This window comes from Hippopotamus amphibius, chromosome 12 (genome assembly GCF_030028045.1).
Source record: "Hippopotamus amphibius kiboko isolate mHipAmp2 chromosome 12, mHipAmp2.hap2, whole genome shotgun sequence".
Classification (NCBI taxonomy): Eukaryota; Metazoa; Chordata; class Mammalia; order Artiodactyla; family Hippopotamidae; genus Hippopotamus; species Hippopotamus amphibius.
In genome coordinates this window covers 68,657,250-68,680,570 of record NC_080197.1, presented here as the reverse complement: position 1 = coordinate 68,680,570, position 23,321 = coordinate 68,657,250, and the positions used below count along the sequence as shown (strand labels likewise).

The window sequence follows — 23,321 nt, the reverse complement described above, 5'->3', positions numbered from 1 at the left end:
GGATCTTCCTGGAGCAGGGCTTGAACCCATGTCCCCTGCATTGGCAGGCGGATTCTTAACCACTCTGCCACCTGGGAAGCCCGCTTTTCTGTTTATTTCAAATGTGTGTGTGTCCACAGCCAGATTAGAACAGTTTATCTTAATTCTTTATCTTTTGTCTCCTCTACACAGGTAACTAGTACAACACATACTGTTTGGTTAAAATCATCCTTTTATCCTATAAAAAGCAGCAAGATGTATTTGTTGTTGAGAAGAGTGATCAGTAGCATCTGCTTGATGTGATCCTAAGCACTTATCACCTTTTGTTTAATATTATGTGTATTATTATTACACTTAATTGTCTTGAGTGAAGTTATTTATTTTTCTCAGTTTAAGAAATAAATGATGATAGTGTCATTAGTGATGGAGGCCCAAATAATGGGAATTAGCATATACATATTAGAACTCTGTTTCTTTTTTTAAAAGAAATTTTATTGAGATATAATTAACATACAATAATAAACTGCATATGTTTAAAGTGTACAATTTTATATTTTTTTATTAGTAATGTATATATGGCAATCCCAATCTCCCAATTCACCCCCCCCCCCAACTACCCCGTCCAACCACTTACCCCATTTGGTGATCATGTTTGTTCTCTACATTTGTGTCTCTATTTCTGTCTTGCAAACCAGTTGATTTGTACCATTTTCTAGATTCCACATATATGCGTAAATATATTTCTTTTTCTGATTTATTTCAATGTGTCTGACAGTTTCCAGGTCCATCCATGTCTCTACAAATGTCCCAATTTCATTCCTTTTTATGGCTGAGTAATATTCCATTGTATATATGTACCATATCTTCTTTATCCCTTCATCTGTCAGTGGACATTTAGGTTGCTTCCATGACCTGGCTATTGTAAATAGTACTGCAGTGAGTACTGGGGTGCATGTGTCTTTATGAATTATAGTTTTCTCTGGGTATATGCCCAGTAGTGGGATTGCTGGGTCATATGGTAATTCCATTTTTAGTTATTTAAGGAACTTCCATACCATTCTCTATAGTGGCTGTATCAATTTACATTCACACCAACAGTGCAGGAGGGTTCCTTTATCTCCACACCCTCTCCAGCATGTATCGTTTGTAGATTTTCTGATGATGCCCATTCTAACTGGTGTGAGGTGATACCTCATTGTAGCTTTGATTTGCATTTCTCTAATAATTAGTGATGTTGAGGAGCTTTTCACGTGCCTCTTGGCCATCTGTATATCTTTTTTGGAGAAATGTCTATTTAGATCTTCTGCCCATCTTTTGATTGGTTTTTTTTTTTTTTTTTTGATATTGAGCTGGATAAACTGTTTATATATTTTGGAGATTAATCCTTTGTCTGTTGATTCATTTGCAAATATTTTCTCCCATTCTGAGGGTTGTCTTTTTGTCTTGTTTATAGTTTTCTTTGCTGTCCAAAACTTTTAAGTTTCATTAGGTCCCACTTGTTTATTTTTGTTTTTATTTCCATTACTCTAGGAGGAGAAATCTGTTTCTGTATTCCCTGATTTGGGGGGTGGAAAAGGCTTAGTTTGTACTGAAGTTTAGAATTAGGACACTTTTTTGTGAAATTGTAAGTCACATAGTGGCAAGTAGTTATTTTTTAAACAAAAAATGTAAAAATAGTTTTGATTTGTGATCTGGGATACTACCTAATTGGTAATCAGTTATTTCTGGGGAAAAATAAATATTTACCTTGTTTGTTAAGTTTCTGCTTGTAATCTCGTGCCTGCTCTGCCTGATATATAGTAGGCATTCACCAGATATTTATTGAATGAGTATCTAGTTATTCTTTAGATTCATATTATTAATGTTTACTGAACCGTTATAGCATTTAACCTATGTTCACATTTTTTATTTTTTTATTGATATTTTACTCATATCAAAAACTTGAGGTCTAGGAATTATTCTATTCACTTTTCATATGGTAAGCAGTTATGTCAGTAGACTAATTTGTGTAAGGGGTTTAACAAGTGGCAGTGCTAAGATTTACGTTTTTTTTTCAGTAACATTTTCCACTGTATTATAGAAGTAACAGATAACATTGACAAGGCATTTAAAGGTCTTATTTTTAAAGATTTCTTATGAATTGGGTTTTATTTTACCTTGGTATTTTTCTCCCCCAGAATCCACCAAACCCACCTGTATCACCGGGAAAGTCTGTAGTTGATGTTGGCAGCAATAACAGTGTGTCCTACAGGTGAGAATTTTAAGCAGTCTATTTATCAAATTTTTAGTTAAGAGAACAAGGTTCTGATTTTCTTTATTTTGCAGAAAAATCTTGGAATGTGGTTCTGTGTATTTATGTAGTGATAAGTGGTATGCTGGATTAATCAAGAACATTTGCTTCTTTTTTGCTTTGTTGTAATTATTCACCTATGGATATTGAGTTTGCCAATTTATTATAAGGCTTTCTTTTCTCCTTGCAGATTTTGTTAACCACTTGTGCTAAATAGTATTATCTTAAATAATTGAGAAATGCTTTGGTCAGGGGTGATAAAAACTAATGTGTGCAGATATTCAGACCTACGTTTGGTTTTCAGGTAAAGTATTGAGGACAGAATATATAGGAAGAAGACTTTTCCCTAATGCTGTAGACCCCAGCATTCCAAAGTCTTTGTGCCAGCTTTGCTTCGCTGCATTCACTCTCAGTTTAGTGCTTTAATATCCAAGTCTAGCCAACCTGGTTCCCAAGGGGCCACTGCTTTCTCTATACATAAATAGATGTCCCCTAGAATGGCATATCCAGTGACCATTTGTGTGTGTATATATTTCACAGAAATGCAAACACAGTGAGGCAGATGTTGGAGTCCAAAAGAAATATAAGCGAGAGCGCACCGCCATCCTTTCAAACCCCTGTGAATACAGGTAATATTCTTAACACCCGAATACATTTTCTTAGGAATTGAAATCTTTGGTTCTCTTTTCTTTTGTTCTTTTCAGGTTGAAGTAGACTAAGTAACTGAGCACAGTTATGTAAAATCGAGTGCTAAGCACAAAATTTTATTTAAAAATCAGAATCACAGATATGCATGAAAACACAGAAATTCAGATCTCTCCTGTAGTGGTTCTCAAACTTTTGAGTCTTCACATCCCCTTATAACCTTAAAAATTATTAAGACTCCAAAAAGCTTTGTTTGCCTGGGTGTATTAATTGATATTTACTATAAGAAAAGTTAAAACGTAAAATTTTTAGATGTTTATTCACTTAAAAAAGATTACAAACCTATATTACATACCATAAATAACGTTTTGATGAAAAGTAACTGTTTTCCAAGCTTAAAAAAATTAGCAAAAGCAGAGTTATTGTATTAAATTTTTATGTCTCTTTTATACCTCACTTAAAACATTAAGATGGCTGAAGATACCTGGATTCTCATATCTGCATCTGTGTTCAGTCTGTTGCAATTTGTTATTTTAGTTGAAATATATGGAGAAAATTCAGCCTCATACAAATAATGTAGTTGGAAAAGGCCTAGCCCTTTTAGAGAATTGTGGATATTCTTCTTTGACACAGCAAGTAGTAGTTTCTTAAAGGTTAGTTGCAAGGTGAAATCAGAAACCACACCGATAAACTTTTCTAACTTTTTCATTAAAATTCATCTGTCTGTTTTGTACTTGGATGGATCTTTTACTAATATCATTCATTGATCATTTGGAAAATACTCACTGAGTTTTCTAAGTCTTCCAAATGTTGACACATTTCATTAATATTTTTTAAAAATCATATTTATTTCACTATCAGTTCTTCTCAGGCAAGTCTTTAAAGATTTGAGAAGTTGTCATGCTCTCAGTGGCAGGTAGACGTATTTTCCAAAGTTGTAATTTTCGTTTTTAAAACTCAGATTTGATTATTACCAATAAATACTGTTGGTTGTTTTCTGTGAAGTGACTGCCTTATTTGGTTTATTTGCAAGACAAAATTTGCCAGATACCCAAGTGTGAATAACCACAGTATGTTTGTAAGTCATTCCTTCGAGTGAAAATGGTCTTCCATAGAAAAGACTATTAGCTCAGCTTCCGACTCAGCCAGGTGTACAAGCACTTTTCCTGAAGCCAGCCATCCTTATTTGGTATGCAGCAGTAATGCTTTATGTGTACTTCCCATTTCTTCACATAAAATATTAAGATGGCCTGTATTCAAGGGTTGAGATTTAATAGAATTAATAGTTTTTACTATTTCCTCATGAACATTCTTAAATGAAACTGATTTTGTTTGGTTTTTACTGTGCACATGTGGTGTTAAAGAATTCAGTGGTAGTTTGGTACCACTGTCTTCATTTTTATACTGAGACATCAGAAGTTTTACTCACCACTGCTTTTGCTCCATCAGTGCAAATATCTACACAGTGAAAAAGTCAAATAATGTTTTATTATTGTTAAGGAAATAGTTTTGACATTTCAAACTTGCTGAAAGGGTCTCAGTAACCCATAGGTGTCTCCCTGGATTGTACTTTGAGGATTGTTGCTCTATTATGTCTTTGGAAAGACTACAAATCAGTGAGAAAGAAACCTCTTCGTTGATTTTAAACCTGTTCAAATGAGAATAAACACAAATGGTTGAACTAAAATGACTATAAAACTCCAGTGATCAGCATTTTGGTTTTCTCTGCTCTTTGCTTTCTGCTCCTTACTTCATCTCCCATCTTTACTACGCTCTTTTCCATATCCCATAATGTCAGTAGAGTGTTAATAGAGGTGGCCTCTCCTTATTGGTTCCTCTCCCTGGGAATCCACTGAAATTTCATCCACAGATACAGGTTTCACATTGTCCAAATAACAAGATACCATCACCAAGTTTACCTATCGTTCATTATTGGTAGTCTTTTCTAAGATTTTCTGTTTGAGTTTACGTATTGCTAGTGTTCTGAGGCATTTATAATATTTTTAATGTACTTTCAAAATTGTGTATCAGTTTTACCTAGTTTTCAGTGTTTTTTAATTGTGTTTCCAGTTAGTTGCTCTGAAGTAAGTATAATAATTTTCAGAGACTTTTTTGATACAGAGATAGCAGTCCTTCACCTTAATCATAAAGTATATGCTGTTTCATAATGTACCAACTATAGATGCAAAAATGCTTCTACAAATCTAAGAATTTAAGGATTTAAATATTGAATTAAAAAATTTCATTATGAGAGACTTTATATACTGCAGTGTGTCAGATTTATATTATGTTAGCTGATAAAGATAGCTATTTAAACTGAGACTTCTTTTTTGTTTTTATAGTATCTTCAACCAATCTTGTCACTCCTCCAGCAGTTGTCAGTAGTCAACCTAAATTGCAGCCTCCAGTGACTTCAGGTTCTCTGACAGCAACATCAGTTCTTCCTGCACCCAACACAGCTACAGTAGTTGCTTCTACTCAGGTGCCTAGTGGAAATCCCCAACCTACAATCTCTTTACAATCTTTACCAGTGATTTTGCATGTACCTGTTGCCGTATCCTCTCAGCCTCAGCTCCTACAGAGCCATCCAGGGACTTTAGTGACCAATCAACCATCTGGCAACGTTGAATTCATTTCTGTACAAAGCCCACCTACAGTGAGTGGTCTTACCAAAAATCCAGTATCCTTGCCATCCTTGCCAAACCCCACTAAACCAAACAACATTCCTTCTGTGCCCAGTCCTAGTATTCAAAGGAATTCTCCTGCCAGTGCTGCACCGTTAGGAACAACACTTGCTGTACAGGCTGTTCCAACAGCGCACTCTATTGTTCAAGCCACAAGGACTTCTTTACCTACAGTAGGCCCATCAGGACTCTATAGTCCATCAAATAATCGAGGTCCTATACAGATGAAAATTCCAATTTCTGCTTTTAGTACTTCATCTCCTGCAGAACAGAGCAGCACTACTACCACAAGAATTGGTAAGTCAGTATGTAGGTTTAATAATTGAAATGCAAGCATGTTAATAGTCCATAGATAATTGAACATGTTGTGTGTGTGTGTGTGTGTGTGTGTGTGACTAGCATTATTGGAAGAACAGAGTAAATAGAATTTTCACGGAGATTATTTTTAGTAAGTTTTGGTTACCTAAGAGAAATGATTGCTGTTAAAGTGGGATTTGAGAGTGAGTTTATTTTGAGTGAGAAGTTAGCATTTGTAATTTATCTTTTACTAGTTTTCCTAATCTGGGTGAATTTTTAATTTAGGCTTCATAGCAAGCATTATGGACTACTTTTATAATACGTTTTTCAGGTATATCTGAATAGAGCAAGTATATTTTAAAGTATCTAATTGGCATAATATATGCTAGTAAGAAGAAAATAAAAACTACATATCTTCCCTACCCATTTAGAAAAATCCTTTGTGCATTCATCACTCATATCTTCCAAAGTTGAGTAGTTTAAAAGTAGGTCTTCCCTCTCTAATACAAAATACTTGCTGCTTGTTTCCTCTTTTATGTATTTTCCCATATGACATATTACATGATTATGTTTGCATATGTATATATATACACTTTGAAGTATTGCAGAAAAGAACTTGATTGTTCCTGTATTTAAATCTGTAAAATTCTGTCTTTCTTGTTCTTAGAAAGCATACATTTTGTATGCATTCTTAAACTTGCTTATTCTTCATTTCTGATTTCACATTTATCCTACTGCTTTTAGAAAGACAGCAAAGAGTGCCTAGGCATCGTGCATATAATAAAATTGCTATAGTATCTGTCTTATTGATATAGTAAGTGACCATGAAATGTAAGACACAGTTTATAAAGTACAAAATTACTTTTACAAGTGAGATATGCAAGTCTTGTTTTTTTTTAACTTCTCATGTAGTCTACAGTAGTGTACTTGCCCTCTGAGTATATTTTCTCATAAAATAGTGATGGTGTTTCATAGAGTTATTGAGAGAGTAAATGAATGGCAGATAAAAATTAATATTGGACTGAAGCTGAATATTACCCTCATACAATTAACATCTGGGATATGATTAAATCTGAAATTTCAAATAGAATTATTAGTATTTAAAATTAAATATTTGCAGGGTACAGGAACAATATTTCTTAGCATTATCTGCTATGACATCATTCTTTATACACTAAAGATGCTTACTTTTAATTGATGTCAGTGATGAGCAAGATTTTGGGCGGTTACTTCATATTTCTCTAACTTCTTTTTCTTCCAGTCAGTACTATTTTTTAATATGTCAGGTGGAAGATGATTATCATGGACATTGTTTCATGTGATTTTGGAGTTGTTGTTCTTTATGAAAATTTGAGCCTAGTTGACATTGTTTTTAATTCATGGTCACAAGATAAGATATATTCTTAAATATAGTACTTTCCCTGAAAGACCATGGCCTGAAAAGAAAAAAATAACTTGAAAGATTATTTTGTTTAATGTTATGAATGCAAGTATCCTAAATACTTCTACAGTATCAGAATTATAATTCAATTTCATTATGCTGTTAACATTGTATGAACATTTGACACAAAGGGTTTATTTTTCCCAAAGTTATCTAGCTTAATGTGCTTTATTAGTCGTAATGAGTGTCAGTCTGTTTTGTATTTATTTAATTACTTGACCATCCTTGATTATTTTTGTATATAAAATTAATAGATTTCACAATTACTATTAATTAGAACATTATTCTGCTTTTGTGATGATATACATTTATGCTTCTACTTAAAATTTTATATTTTAACGTATTTAACACGTTTATATGTACTTTAATACATAAATTATATTAAGGAGATCTTCATTTTGAGTGCTATTTAGAATGCATACCTACATTTGAAAGTAAATTATTAGATATTAACCAAAAATGTTAATGGTAAGCTTTGTTTTTGTGTTGGTCATGATGTTAATTAGAATGAGATCCTATGAGATGATGTGTTCTTTGATCATGCATAATTTCAGGGATGCCATAAATGGCATTAAAGTAGGCATTTAGCTACTGAGGCTTGCCAAAACCTAGGCTGAAGCCAAATAGCATATTTTGGCTGAATATGAAGGTTGAAGCCTAACTTTAATACATTCCTAATGTGATAAATAATTAGTTTTAAATCCAGTACTTATGTAGGTTTTATTTACTTAATGAGAAAATATACTGTGTAACTAGACAGCATACATTTGTGTGTATTTTATATACATACATCCTCATAGAGTAGGTCACTATTTTTTGTAACTTGTAAAGTAAAAATTGTCCTAAGCACTACTTGGAAATTTAGAGACCAAATTATAGCTTATTTCATTCATTCATAAACTATTGAATTGCCTGTATTGTTCTAAAATCCTGCAGATACACAGAAATGTACAAAATAGTCCTTATTCTAACCAAGCTCATAACCGAAGAGGGAAATTTGATTTTAAATAAATAACTATAAACGCGATGAGTGTAAAGATATGCAGGTTTCTGTGAGAGGAAATGGGAGATCTGGGATGGTATAAGAATGGAGTGAATGGAAAGATGGTAGGAAATAGAGTTTTAAAGGATTTTTACAGAGGGGAAGGAGTGTGACATCCATGAACACTGGCTGCAGTGAGAGGAATGGTTTAGAGGGGGAAAAATGCAATTAGGGAGACCAGTTAGGAAGCTCTTGGAGTGATCTGGATGAGAAATGGTGTTGTAAAAATGATTTTAAAAGTTTTGCATTCCATTCATTTTCATACAGTTATCCAGCACCTCCTGGGGTACACTACTGATTGGCACTCCTCTAAAAGCTTTTTATGATGCTGGTAAAAATGCAGTATTGGTTAAACACTTAGAAATGTCTTTTAAAAATAAAGAGATAGAGATGTTTCCCATATGATAGAAAGAATTTGAGGTACAGTACTTGACTTTACACCCTGCCAATTTTATTGTTTGATAGATTGATTTGTAACTTTTTACTTTCAGAATTAATCTAAAATAGATATTATAGTAAAAGAAAACAAAAGATGCAGTGAAACTATAAAATATTACATTAAGAATCAAGAAAACAATCTGTAATAAAGGGGTAGGGGAAGTTAATTGAAAATGTAGACTGAAGAATATTATTACAGCTCTGTGGATAATCAGCTCTTTGTTCTGAGACAATTATGTCAAAGAGAGAATCACACTGGATAGCAAAACTTTCGTAGTTATTAGTATTAGTGTGTTTGTGTGTGTGTGTATGTAAAGAAATGAAACACTTTATAAAAGTTTAAACCTTTCCTGAATCTTGAGGATAATTGTATGAGGATATTTCAACAGAAAATAAAAATGAAGCTCCCTCACCTACTCTGCTTCTGAAGTTAGCTTTTTTTTCATTTGAAAATGAAAATGTGTTTTAAATCCAAATGAAGTATTCTAACACCATATATATAAATTGGTAGTAAATTGCTAATGTTTTGGTAATGTCATAAGTATATTTTAATACTCTACCATGTAGGATCAGTAACATAGAATTAGTTTTTTATTAAGTAGTATTTCAAGAACTTCACAGTCCAGAACAGAAGCCGATTCATTATAAATGAAGTAATTTTAAGACATTAAAGATATGTATATATCTTTTTTAAGTTATACCTATCTTAAATTATTTGCTTGCGATATTCTTTAGGTTAGAGTAATATTTATATAATATTATATATATTCTTCCTACAGAAAGAACTAAGATAATTCAGATAGGGTAGGGAGGAATTGTAAGGGCCTCCTTTTACTTGCCTAGCTTGGAAAATCCTCTTTTTAATAGATAGATACTTATCCTCATTTTTTGGACATACAGGTTTATATGTATAGGGGTAAGTCAAAAATTATCCACACTCTGGTTATATTAAAACTTCTGTTGGCCGCACAGCCAGCGTGCGGAGAATTTTAGATTCACCTTCGTAGAAATTGTTCTATCTCCTATTTCTGTTTTTTGTTTTTGTTGTTGTTGTTGTTTTTTAATATAAATAGTTTACTTTATATGTGTGTTATGAAGATTTACAAATGAAAGGAGTGCCATATTTTGACCAAAGTTTTTTTGACGAAAAGCAAGGATGGGCTGTTTCAACATTAGGAAGCTCCTATTAATGTAATTGGCCACATTACCAAAAGAGAAAAAACTGATTAACCACCTCAGTAGGTGCTCAAGACATTTGATAAAATTTAGTACCTTCTCTTTAGAAATTGGTTTCTTTTCTGTGCTGTTTCTTCATTCAGCTTTTTTACAACTATATAGTTGTAGTTCTATACATACAGCTTTCATTTGTATGTGTACATGTGTGTGTACATATACATACATGCACACACGTACATATAGCACAAACTCAATACAAGTTAATTGGGAAAATGAATAAAGAAAAATCAGCTGTGATTGAGCTACTGAGATTGTGTCATCAGAATCACTACAACTATTTTTCTAGTGAATTTATTACATTTTTGTCATGTTATTAAATTTTTTTCCCGAAGTTATATAGTATGGAAGGATTATATTTTATTTAACCACTCATGTTAGAACATTTAAGTTATACACGTTTTAAATTATTTCCCTGCAATATTCCTTAGGTTAGAGTTGAAATTTCTGGTTAATGAGTACGTGAAGTGTTTTGATCTCTATTATGACTTTGTCCTTCTGAAAGATTTTGTAGCAGTGGTGTATGAGAGAGTCTATTTACATATGTAACATGTTGACAGACAAAAAACATTGGAGAAAATTAATATGAATTGTTATCTGTAAAGCAGCCCATCCTTTCACATTTTGTAGGTGCCTTTAAAAATAGCTCTGAGTTTTGCTTTGTTTTGTTTTTTGACTCCTCAGAAAACCAGACAAACAAAACAATAGATGCTTCTGTTAATAAGAAAGCAGCTGATAGCACATCACAGGTAAGATTTTTCCTGCTGTTTCAAAGTAAACTTTTAATTACAGTCCATAAGAGAATGGATTTCTATCAGTATTCTTTGATAAAATGAAAATTATTCTGTCTTTTTTTACATCTGTCCAAAAATTTTCAAACAGCTTCTCTTTGTTGTTTGATAAAAATTGAGTTTTTTTGCTTAGTAATTCTCTTAGAGATAATATTAGTTTATTAAATTAAGTGCTTGGATTATATATAATTGACAGTCTAGTTATTTTTCTTCATATAGTGTGAAGTTTTACTCTCCACGTGTAATTTCTTCCTGGCCCATCTTTTTAAGACGGTCTCATTGGTTTACCTCTCTGTCCCCCTCCCCACCCCCCAATCCTCTGTCCTGCCATTTGCCAGTGCACACAGAGACACCGTTGACACCATTTAGTTTCTTCAGAGCTGATTAGAAATAGCTTTATGGAAAGAAAATCTTGGTCTTTCCGATAGCTTGTTAGCAGCTTGCCAGTCTTGGTACTGTTTCATGTTAATTTTAAATCACCCAGGAATGGAGTAACCACTTTTTTCTTGTATTAACAATGTTCATTATACTTCTTTTACTATATTGCTTTAGGTGTAATAGATTTATAGAGAAGTCATTAGGTTGTTGATAGTCTCATTTTATTTTTTTCCCTTCCTCTTAGTCATATCAAGAAATACATATATTTTTCCTAGGGAAAAAAAAATCTTGAGTAAGTCAGGCATGAATAAATGACATTAATTTTTAAGACAAGGGCATAATGATCTTTAATTTTGACTGTTTTCCTTTAAAGTGATGGATTTTTGACCACAGATAGATATATACCATGCTTTACAGATCGAGCTAAAGATATTAGAAATATTTCATTTCAACAAATTTTAGCATTTTTATATGATATTAAAGATCAAAGTTTCGACTGTTTCTGAGGATGTCTTGTAATAGCTGTTTTGTGGGGTTTTTTGAAAGATTGATTAATTGATTTTTGGCTGTGGGTCTTTGTTGCTGCTGCGCACAGGCTTTCTCTAGTTGTGGCCAGCTGGCCAGTGGGGGCTACTCTTCACTGTGGTGCGCAGGCTTCTCATTGCGGTGGCTTCTCTTGTGGAGCACAGGCTCTACAGCACGCGAGCTTCAGTAGTTTTGGCGCATGGGCTTAGTTGCTCTGCGGCATTTGGGATCTTCCCAGACTAGGAATTGAACCCATGTCCCTTGCATTGGCAGATAGATTCTTAACCACTGCACCGCCAGGGAAGTCCTAGTAGCTATGTTTTTAGTTAAAAGTATATGGAGTACTTTCTGAAAGACGTGATATAGGAAATGTTGATATATTCAGTGACTTTTATGTAACATATATAAGAAATCTAGCCTTACTTTGTAAAGTAAACCTAAAACTAAGCAAAGAAATTACAAACTTTATTTCCCTCAGTAATTTTTTTTCTTATTTGTTTGGACACATTGGGTAGTGTTTTAGGACAGGAAAATGGACAGTGTAATGGCTGTTTTCATCTTGTTGTAAATGATGATTCTTCTAGAGTTGTACTGTCTAATGTAGTAGCCATTAATCACATGTGGGCTATTTAAATTAAAATTTAATTTAATTTAGCCTTAAATAAAAAATTTACTTCCTCTATCACAGTAGCCCCATTTCAAGACCCAATAGCCACATATAGGTAGTAACTACCATACTGGAAACAAAAATATAGAACATTTTCATCATTGCAAAAAGTTATATTGCATTGCCGAAATAAAGTGTATGTAATATTGTAAACATTTAGGTGAAATTAAAATTGATATAAAAGTTTGCTATACTTTAAAAAGTTTTTAATTATAAAATTCGTTACTTAAAAATATCCTTTTTAGATTAAAGAAAAACAACAAAAATAATATAAAATCCAGTCACACCAGCTGCTTATTATGTTCTAGAAATTTTAAAAGTCATGTATTACTCCCCACTGTACAGGGTTTAGCATCTAAAATATTTTACTTTACATTGTATTGTATAACTTAAATTCTGATGAACCAACTTGTACCAGTTGATCCAAAAGACACCTGAAGTAGTAACTGCATCCTATAGCAAAGAGACAATACAACTGAACATTAAATTCTCAGTGGGTATTTTATTTGCCTTACAGGAAGAGTAATTCAATACCACTGTATGAAAAACACGTACAAGTAGCATGACTAGGCTTAACCTGCTAAAGTCATGCCTGGTCAAAAAAAACAAGATTTTCAGCTTTGAATGAGTACTGGTTATGTATTTAAATAATAAATATAGTATGCAAGTTTTATTATATAATAAGAAACTATTATGGAAATATATATGTGCTGCCAGTTATAAATTGATGCTTTGCTGGCTTTTTTGGGTTACAAATAAAATTTTTGTTGTTGTGCTGAATACCTTGACTAATGTAATTTTTTGAAGCTATATTAAGAAATTACTTTAGCTTTTTACCCTGTATGTTGCTTAGAGGCAAATAGAATCTGGTGTGAAACAGGAGCCTGTGATTCCTTAGATTGTTAACTTTCTAAATATATTCGGCTAACTTCTTTTTTCCATGCCAAATCTTACCCAGTTGTAATTCTGAACACTTTAAGGATAATAAATTAGAAGGAATCTGGATGGCTTGTATGGAAATGATTGTTATTCAGACATAGGTAATTAGAAAATGATCAAATATGTAAAGTATTCTCTTTTTTGTAGTCCTTGAATAAAGATTTCTCTAATAGCCTCCAGATAAGTATTTATTAACATATTCCACATAATGAATTATTACTACATATTTTGTTCATAGATCTCATTTCATATAATACATTGTTAATATATTTGATATGGTGAAAAAATTATTTATTCAGACTATCATCATATGTTGTAAAACAGTGTAGAAATCTTTTTGTGCTGCATCTGTAGTTTTATATTACTCTTTTGAGGGACTCAAGATCAGCCTCAATTTTGCTGATTTGCTAGAAGGAATCATAAGACCCATGATAGGTTTTGCTTATGTCTGTGGTTTATCACAGCAAAAGGTCAAGAACAAAAACATCAGGAAAAAAGATATGCATCAAGTGGGCTTAAGTGTCGTCAGGCTGAGGCTTCCATATTCTCCCCTATCCAGCACTGTTCAGGATGTGCTCTCCCTCTGCTTATTAACTGCAAGGACATATGCCAATAGTCTTTGCCCAGAGAAGCCTGATTGAGTATCAGGGTCTGAGCTGATTATACAGCTGTGTCTTTCTATGTAACTAGCCATGGCATTCAAAACTCAGGACCCCAACAGTGAAACCATGTGTGCATCATGTGTCTTGATGTTTGTGCAAATCAATCCTGATAAACCAGTAGGACACTGTTTGTGTACATAAGAAAATTATCAATTATTAATGTAAACTTTCTAAGGGCTACATTCCTGGTAGCCAAGCAAGTCTCAATATAGTTCCCAAGTTCCTTTGGAAAGATGTGTGTGAGTAACCAGGTCTTCTGTGTTAACTTCCTTTGCAGTTGTTGAAGTGCCCTTCTCTGGGCTTTCAAATATGTTCTTGTTATTGCCTTTCAAATATGTTGTTATTTGTTTCAGTACAAAAAAATTAAAAAAACCCAAATAAACCCTACAAAGCCAGTATTTTTGCTTTCTTGAACTTTTCTTAGCGTTCACTTAATGAGAGTGGTCATTTGGGGGTTTAGTAACTTTTTAATAAAATAGATTCTTAGTATTAAAATCTATTTGACACAACTACGATGTTTTTTTAATAGTTTCAAATTGAGAGCTTCTGTAATATGTGTAAATGAAGTTATAGCATGTAATGTCTCTGATTACATAAGTTTTCTCAGTATTGATGGCAGAAAAAAATATGACGATATATAAATCTGCACCTAGTGGCATAGAAATAATAAGCTCTAGAGTCAGACAGTCTGACTCCTGTCACTTAGTGTGTAAGCCTTGAATAAGTTATCTAACACCTTGGATTTCTTTACCTATAAAATATTGCTAATGCAAGTCTCAACCTCAGGATTATCATAAAGATTAAGTTTGTTAAGGAATGTATTGATAAAACACTTAACACAGACCTTGATGGGAATAGTGCCAGCTATCATCACTATCTTACAATTGCTATTAATAATTATTGAAATAATTCAATTGTATTTCTCAAGAAGAAAATATAACCAGGAAACTACCTGTAGTATGTGATAAGAGATGAAAGTTATCAGTCAGGTTATGGGTAAATAAAAATAAAATTTAGTAGATTAGATCATTGATTATAGACCTTCCCTTCCTATTATAGATTATACATTATAGAAAAATATGCATCTTATAATAGAAAACATGAAGTAAATCAAAACATGAAGTAAAAACAATAAAATTAAAAGAAATAGACAGATTGACCCTATTATCATTATAAGGTTTACCTCTTTATATCTTGTCTAACATTGTGATTACAGCAGCTTTTTTATGCTTGCTTTTTTCAGTGTGTTTGTGTATTTGTATTTAAAATGAGTATCTAGGAGAGAAAAAACCTTAGTTATTTCTTGATTTCTTGATATGTTATTTCATCTGACAATCCCTAATTTTGATAGAAAATTTCATTCCATTTAGCTGGTATAGTCCTTGATATGGGTGAATTTAGATGTGCTGTTTTGTAATTTTAAAAGTATGTCATCTATTTTTTGTTTCTGAGTACTTTTTTCCTACTTTATTTTGTATTGATTTTTTAATATTCTGTCCTAATTTTTCTGTTGTCTTTCTATTTTTGTTTTTCATTTTCTACTTTTGAGATTTCTTATTTGCAAACTGTTAATATATTTACCTTTAATTCTTTGAACTTTTTTTTTCATTTTTTAAAAATTGAAGTATAGTTGATTTACAGTGTTGTATGAGATTCTGGTGTATAGCAAAGTGATTCAGATATACATATGTATATATTCTTCTTTATTATAGGTTAGTGCAAGATAGTGACTGTAGTTCCCTGTGCTAGGAACTGTTTATCTGTTTTATATATAGGAGTTTGTATCTGCTAATCCCAAACTTCTAATTTATCCCTACCCCCCTTTTATGGCTCCCGTTTGGTAACCTTAAGTTTGTTTTCTGTGTCTTTGAGTCTGTTTCTGTTTTGTAAATAAGGCCATTTGTATCATATTTTAGATTCCATGTATAGGTGATATCATATGATATTTGTCTTTCTGTCTGACTGACCTCACTTAGTATGATAATCTCTAGATCCATCCATCTTGCTGCAGATGGCAATATTTCATTCTTTTTTATGGCCAAGTAGTATTCCATTATGTGTGTGTGAGTCCTTTTATCTGTTGATGGATGTTTAGATAGCTTCCATGTCTTATGTTAGTGGTGCTGTAAACACTGGGCTGCATGTATCTTTTTGAATTAGAGTTTTATCCAGATATATGCCCAGGAATGGGATGGCTGGATCATGTGGTAACTCTATTTTTAGTTTTTTAAGGAACCTCTATATTTTTCTGGTTGCACCAGTTTACACTCCCTCCAACAGTGTAAGAGGGTTCCCTTTTCTGCACACCCTCTCCAGCATTTATTGTTTGTAGACTTTTCAGTGATGGCCATTCTGACCGGTGTGAGGTAATACCTCATTGTAGTTTTGATTTGCATTTCTCTGGTAATTAGCGATGTCAGACATCTTTTCATATGCCTATTGGCCATCTCTGTGTCTTCTTTGGAGAAATGTCTATTTAAGTCTTCTGTCCATTTTTTGATTAGGTTGTTTGTTTTTTAGTTATTGAGTTGTATAAGCGGTAAATTTTGGAAACTAAGCCCTTGTCAGTCGTATCATTTGCAAATATTTTCTCTCAGTCCGTTGGTTGTCTCTTCATTTTATTCATGGTTTCCTTTGCTGTGCGAAAGCTTATGAGTTTGTTTAGGCCCCACTTGTTTAATTTTGCTTTTATTTCTGTTGCCTTGGGAGACTGAACTAGGAAAATATTGCTGTGATCTATGTCAGAGAAATTTTTTTTTAAGAACTTTTATTGAGATACAGTTAACAGACAATACACTGCATATATTTAGAGTGTGCAATTTGGTATCCCAATCTGCCAATTCATTCCCCCCAACACTCCCCGTTTTCCCCCTTTGGTGTCCATATGTTTGTTCTCTACATCTGTGTCTCTATTTCTGCCTTGCAAAGCGGTTAATTTGTACCATATTTCTCTATTCCACATTTATGTATTAATATATGATATTTGTTTTTCTGACTCACTTCACTCTGTATGACAGTCTCTAGGTCCATCCATTTCTCTACAAATGTCCCAGTTTCATTGCTTTTTACCACTGAGTAATATTCCATTGTATATATACACCACATCTTTTTTTCCATTCATCTCTTGATGGACATTGAGGCTGCTTCCATGACCTGGCTATTGTAAATAGTGCTGCAATGAACATTGGAGTGCATGTGTCTTTTTGAATTATGGTGTTCTCTGGGTATATGCCCAGCAGTGGGATTGCTGGGTCATATGGTAGTTCTATTTTTAGTTTTGCAAGGAACTTCCATACTGTTCTCTATAGTGGCTGTATCAATTTACATTCCCACCAGCAGTGCAGGAGGGTTCCCTTTTCTCTATGCACGCTCCAGCATTTACTGTTTGTTGATTTTCTGATGATGTCCATTCTAACCAGTGTGAGGTGATACCTCATTGTAGTTGTGATTTGCATTTCTCTAATAATCAGTGATGTTGAGCAGCTTTTCATGTGCCTCTTGGCTATCCGTATGTCTTCTTAGGAGAAATGCCTATTTAGGTCCTCTGCCCGTTTTTGAATTGGGTTGTTTGTTTTTTTGATATTGAGCTGGATGTACTGTTTATATATTTTGGAGATTAATCCTTTGTTGATTCTTTTGCAAATATTTTCTCCCATTCTGAGGGTTGTCTTTTCGTCTTGCTTATAGTTTCCTTTGCTGTGCAGAAGCTTTGAAGTTTCATTAGGTCCCACTTATTTATTTTTGTTTTTATTTCCATTACTCTGGGGGTGGATCAAAAAAGATCTTGCTGTTATTTACATCCAAGAGTGTTCTTCCTGTGTTTTCCTCTAGGAGTTTTATAGTGTCTGGCCTTACATTTAGGTCTTTAACCCATTTTGAGTTTATTTTTGTGTATGGTGTTAAAGAGTGTTCTAATTTCATTCTTTTACATGTAGCTGACCAATTTTCCCAGCACCACTTATTGAAGAGGCTGCCTTTTCTCCCTTGTGAATCCTTGCCTCCTTTGTCATAGAGTAGTTGATCGTAGTTTATCTCTGGGCTTTCTATCCTGTTCCATTGATCTATATTTCTGTTTTTGTGCCAGTACCACACTGTCTTGATCACTGTAGCCTTGTAGTATAGCCTGAAGTCAGGAAGCCTGATTCCACCAACTCTGTCTTTCCTTCTCAAGGTTGCTTTGGCTATTCAGTGTCTTTTGCATTTCCATACAAATTATAAAATTTCTTGTTCTAGTTCTGTGAAAAATGCCATTGGTAATTTGATTGGGATTGCATTGAATCTGTAAATTGCTTTGGGTAGTATAGTCATTTTCACAATGTTGATTCTTCCAATCCAAGAACATGGTATGTCCCTCCATCTGTTTGTGTCGTCTTTGATTTCTTTCATTAGTGTCTTATAGTGTTCTGAGTACAGGTCTTTTACCTCCTTGGTTAGGTTTATTCCTAGGTATTTTATTCTTTTTGTTGCAATGGTGAATGGGATTGTTTCCTTAATTTCTCTTTCTGATCTTTCATTGTTAGTGTATAGAAATGCAAGAGATTTCTGTGTGTTAATTTTGTATCCTGCAACTTTACCGAATTCACTGATTAGCTCGAGTAGTTTTCTGGTGGCATCTTTAGGATTTTCTATGTATAGTATCATGTCATCTGCAAACAGTGACAGTTTTACTTCTTTTCCAATATGGATTCCTTTTTTTTTTTTCTTCTCTGATTGCTGTTGCAAGGATATCCAAAACTATGTTGAATAGGAGTGGTGAGAGTGGACATCCTTGTCTTGTTCCTGATCTTAGAGGGAATGCTTGCATTTTTTCACCATTGAGAATGATATTTGCTGTGGGTTTGTCATATATGGCCTTTATTATGTTGAGGTAGGTTCCCTCTATGCCCATCTTCTGGAGAGTTTTTGTCATAAATGGGTGTTGAATTCTGTCAAAAGCTTTTTCCACATCTATTGAGAGATCATATGGTTTTTATCCTTCAATTTGTTAATATGGTGTATCACATTGATTGGTTTGTGTATATTGAAGACTCCTTGCATTCCAGGGATAAATCCCACTTGATCGTGGTGTATGATCCTTTGAATGTGCTTTTGAATTCTGTTGGCTAGTATTTTGTTGAGGATTTTTGCATCTAAATTCATCAGTGATATTGGTCTGTAATTTTCTTTTTTTGTAGTATCTTTGTCTGGTTTTGGTATCAGGGTGATGGTGGCCTCATAAAATGAGTTTGGGAGTGTTCCTTCCTCTGCAATTTTTTGGAAGAGTTTGAGAAGGATGGGTGTTAGCTCTTCTCTAAATGTTTGATAAAATTCACCTGTGAAGCCATCTGTTCCTGGACTTTTGTTTGTTGGGAGATTGATTAATTTTAATTTATTTATTTTGTTTATTTATTGGCTGTGTTGGGTCTTTGTTGCTGCACACAGGCTTTCTCTAGTTGCTGTGAGCAGGGGCTACTCTTCATTGTGGTGCACAGGCTCCTCATTGTAGTGGCTTCTCTTGTGGAGCACAGGCCCTAGGCACGTGGGCTTCAGTAGTTGTGGCTCGTGGGCTCTAGAGCACAGGCTCAATAGTTGTGGTGCACGGGCTTAGTTGCTCCGCAGCATGTGCAATCTTCCCATGGCAGGGCTCGAACCTGTGTCCCCTGCATTGGCAGGCAGATTCTTTGCCACTGCGCCACCTAGGAAGTCCTGTTGGGAGATTTTAAATTACAGTTTCAATTTCATTACTTGTGATTGGTCTGTTCATATTTTCTATGTCTTCCTGATTCAGGCTTGGAAGGTTATACCTTTCTAAGAATCTGTCCATTTCATCCAGATTGTCCATTTTATTGGCATATAGCTGCTTGTAGTAGTCTCTTATGGTGCATTTTATTTCTGCAGTGTCCATTGTAACTTCTCCTGTTTCATTTCTAATTTTATTGATTTGAGTCCTCTCCCTCTTTTTCTTGATGAGTCTTGATAGAGGTTTATCAATTTTATTTATCTTCTCAAAGAACCAGCTTTTAGTTTTATTGATATTTGCTATTGTTTTCTTTGCTTCTATTTCATTTATTTCTCTCTGATCTTCATGATTTCTCTCCATCTACTAACTCTGAGGTTTGTTTGCTCTTCTTTCTCTAGTTTCTTTAGGTGTAAGGTTAGATTGTTTATTTGGGATTTTCTTGTTTCTTGAGGTAGGATTGTATTGCTATAAACTTCCCTCTTAGAACTGCCTTTGCTGCATCCCAGGTTTTGGATCATTGTGTTCATTGTCATTTGTCTCTAGGTATTTTTTGATTTCCTCTTTGATTTCTTCAGTGATCTCTTGGTTATTTAATAGCGTATTGTTTATCCTCCATATGTTTGTGTTTTTAACAGTTTTTTTCCTGTAATTGATTTCTAATCTCATGTGTTGTGGTCATAAAAGATGCTTGATACGATTTCAGTTTTCTTGAATTTACCAAGGCTCGATTTGTGATGCAAAATGTGATCTATCCTGGAGAATGTTCCATGTGCACTTGAGAAGAATGTGTAATCTGCTGTTTTTGGATGTAATGTCCTGTAGATATCTATTAAATCAAGCTGATTTATTGTGTCATTTAAAGCTTGTGTTTCCTTACTAATTTTCTTTGTGGATGATCTGTCCATTGGTGTAAGTGGGGTGTAAAAGTCCCCCACTATGATTGTGTTAGTGTCGATTTCCTCTTTCATAGTAGTTAGCATTTGTCTTACGTATTGAGGTGCTCCTATATTGGGTGCATATATATTTATAATTGTTATCTCTTCTTCTTGCATTGATCCCTCGATATTTATGTAGTGTCCTTCCTTGTCTCTTGTAACATTTTTTATTTTAAAGTCTATTTTATCTGATATGTGTATCGCTACTGCAGCTTTCTTTTGATTTCCATTTGCATGGAATATCTTTTTCCATCCCCTCACTTTCAGTCTGTATGTGTCCCTAGGTCTGAAGTTAGTCTCTTGTAGACAGCATATATATGGATCTTGTTTTTGTTTGTGTCCATTCTTCCAGTCTGTTTCTTTTGGTTGGTGCATTTAGTCCATTTACATTCAAGGTAATTATTGATATGTATGTTCCTATTACCATTTTCTTAATTGTTTTGTTTATGTTTTTGTAGGTCCTTTTCTTCTCTTATGTTTCCCACTTAGAGAAGTTCCTTTAACATTTGTTATAGGGCTGGTTTGGTGGTGCTGAATTCTCTTAGCTGTTGCTTGTCTGTAAAGCTTTTGATTTCTCCATCGAATCTGAATGAGATCCTTGCTGGGTAGAGTATTCTTGGTTGTAGGTTCTTCCCTGTCATCACTTGAAATATATCATGCCACTCCCTTCTGGTTTGCAGAGTTCCTGCTGAGAAATCAGCTGTTAACCTTCTGGGATGTCCCTTGTATGTTATTTGTCATTTTTCCCTTGTTGCTTTTAGTTACTTTTCTCAGTCTTTAATTTTTGTTCATTTGACTACTATATGTCTTGGCATGTTTTTCCTTGGGTTTATCCTGCCTGGGACTCTCTGTGCTTCCTGGACTTGGGTAGCTATTTCCTTTCCCATGTTAGGAAAGTTTTCAATTAGAATCTCTTTCAATATTTTCTCAGGTCCTTTCTCTCTCTCGTCTCCTTCTGGGACCCCTATAATGCGAATGTTGGTGTGTTTAACACTGTCCCAGAGGTCCCTTAGGCTGTCTTCAGTTCTTTTCATTCTTTTTTCTTTATTCTTTTTCACATCAGTGATTATCACCATCCTGTCTTTCAGGTCACTTATTCGCCCTTCTGCCTCAGTTAACCTGCTCTTCGTTCCTTCTAGTGTATTTTTCATTTCAGTTATTGTGTTGCATATCTCTGTTTGTTTGCTCTTTAATTCTTCTAGATCTTTGGTAAACTTTCTGGTCTTTGCATCCAGTGTTTTTTCAAAGTCCTGGATCATCTTCACCATTATTCTGAATTCTTTTTCTGGAAGAGTGCCTATCTCCTTTTCATTTAGTTGTTTTTCTGGTGTTTTATCCTGTCCCTTTGTCTCATACAAAGTCTTTTGCCTTTTCATTTTCTCTGTCTTTCTGTGGCTGTAGTTTTCAGTTCCACAAGATGAAATAGTGCTGATACTGCTTGATTCTGCTGTCTGCCCTCTTGTGGTGGAAGCTGTCTAGGAGGCTCGTGGGTGCTTCCTGATGGGAGGGACTGATGGTAGGTTGGGCTGGGTGGGCGGAGCTCAGTAAAACTTTAATCGGAATTGGTGGGCACATCTCAGTGAAACTTTAATCTGCTTGTCTGCCAATGGGTGGGGCTGTGTTCCCAGCTTGTTTGTTGTTTGTCCTGAGGCGACCCAGCACTGGAGCTTACAGGCTTCTTGGTGGGACTAATGGCGGACTCTGGGAGGGCTCATGCCAATGAGCACTTCCCAGAACCCCTGCCGCCAGTGTCCCTGTCTCCTCGATAAGCCACAGCTGGCCCCCACCTCTGTGGGCAACCCTCCAACACCAGCAGGTAGGTCTTGTTCAGTCGCCTATGGGGTCACTGCTCCTTCCACCTTGGCCCTGGTGAGCACACTTTTTTGTGTGTCCTCCAAGAGTGGAGTCTCTGTTTCCCCTAGTCCTGTGGAGGTCCTGCAGTCAAATCCCGCTGGCTTTCAAAGTCTGATTCTCTGGGGATTCCTCCTCCCGTTGCTGGACCCCCAGGTTAGGAAGCCTGACGTGGGGCTCAGAACCCTCACTTTAGTGGGTGGACTTCTGTGGTATAACTGTTTTCCAGCTTGTGAGTCACCCACCAAGCATTTACGGGATGTGATTTTAACGCTATTGCGCCCCTCCTACCTCTCATTGCGGCTTCTCCTTTGTCTCTTGATGTGGGGTGTTTTTTTTTTTTTGCTTGTTTCAGTGTCTTTTTGTCGATGATTGTTCAGCAGTTAGTTATAATTCCAGTGCTCTTGCAAGGGCGAGTGAGCACTCATCCTCCTAGTCTACCATCTTGATTGTTCTTCCCCTCAGAGAATGTTTTGCCCATGTTCTCATCTAGGAGTTTTATAGTGTCACGTCTTATATTTAAGTCTTTAAGCCTTTTTTATTTTATTTTTGTGTGTGATGTGAGGGAGTGTTCTAACTTCATTGACTTACGTGTGGCCATCCCGGTTTCCCAGTATCACTTGCTGGAGAGACTGTCTTTTCTTCATTGTATCATTCTTGCCTCCTGTGTAAGAGATTGACCATAGCATAGGTATGTGGGTTTATTTCTGGGCTCTCTGTTCTAATCCATGGATCCATATGTCTGTTTTTATGCCAGTATTATGCTGTTTTGATTACTGTAGCTTTGTCATATTGTCTGAAGTTG

At 34.6% G+C, this 23,321-nt stretch overlaps 1 protein-coding gene across 4 annotated transcripts in view; it reads left to right on the top strand.

Annotated features, from left to right (window-relative positions):
- Positions 1 to 23,321, top strand: part of ATF7IP (activating transcription factor 7 interacting protein) — a 179,999-nt gene that overhangs the window by 97,599 nt on the left and 59,079 nt on the right. For all 4 annotated transcript variants that reach the window (XM_057702205.1, XM_057702207.1, XM_057702206.1 and 1 more), the window contains exons 7-10: positions 2,157 to 2,230; positions 2,810 to 2,898; positions 5,257 to 5,895; positions 10,734 to 10,798. In XM_057702205.1, the coding sequence (XP_057558188.1) occupies positions 2,157 to 2,230; positions 2,810 to 2,898; positions 5,257 to 5,895; positions 10,734 to 10,798 (867 nt within the window). The remainder of the gene's footprint in view (positions 1 to 2,156; positions 2,231 to 2,809; positions 2,899 to 5,256; positions 5,896 to 10,733; positions 10,799 to 23,321) is intronic.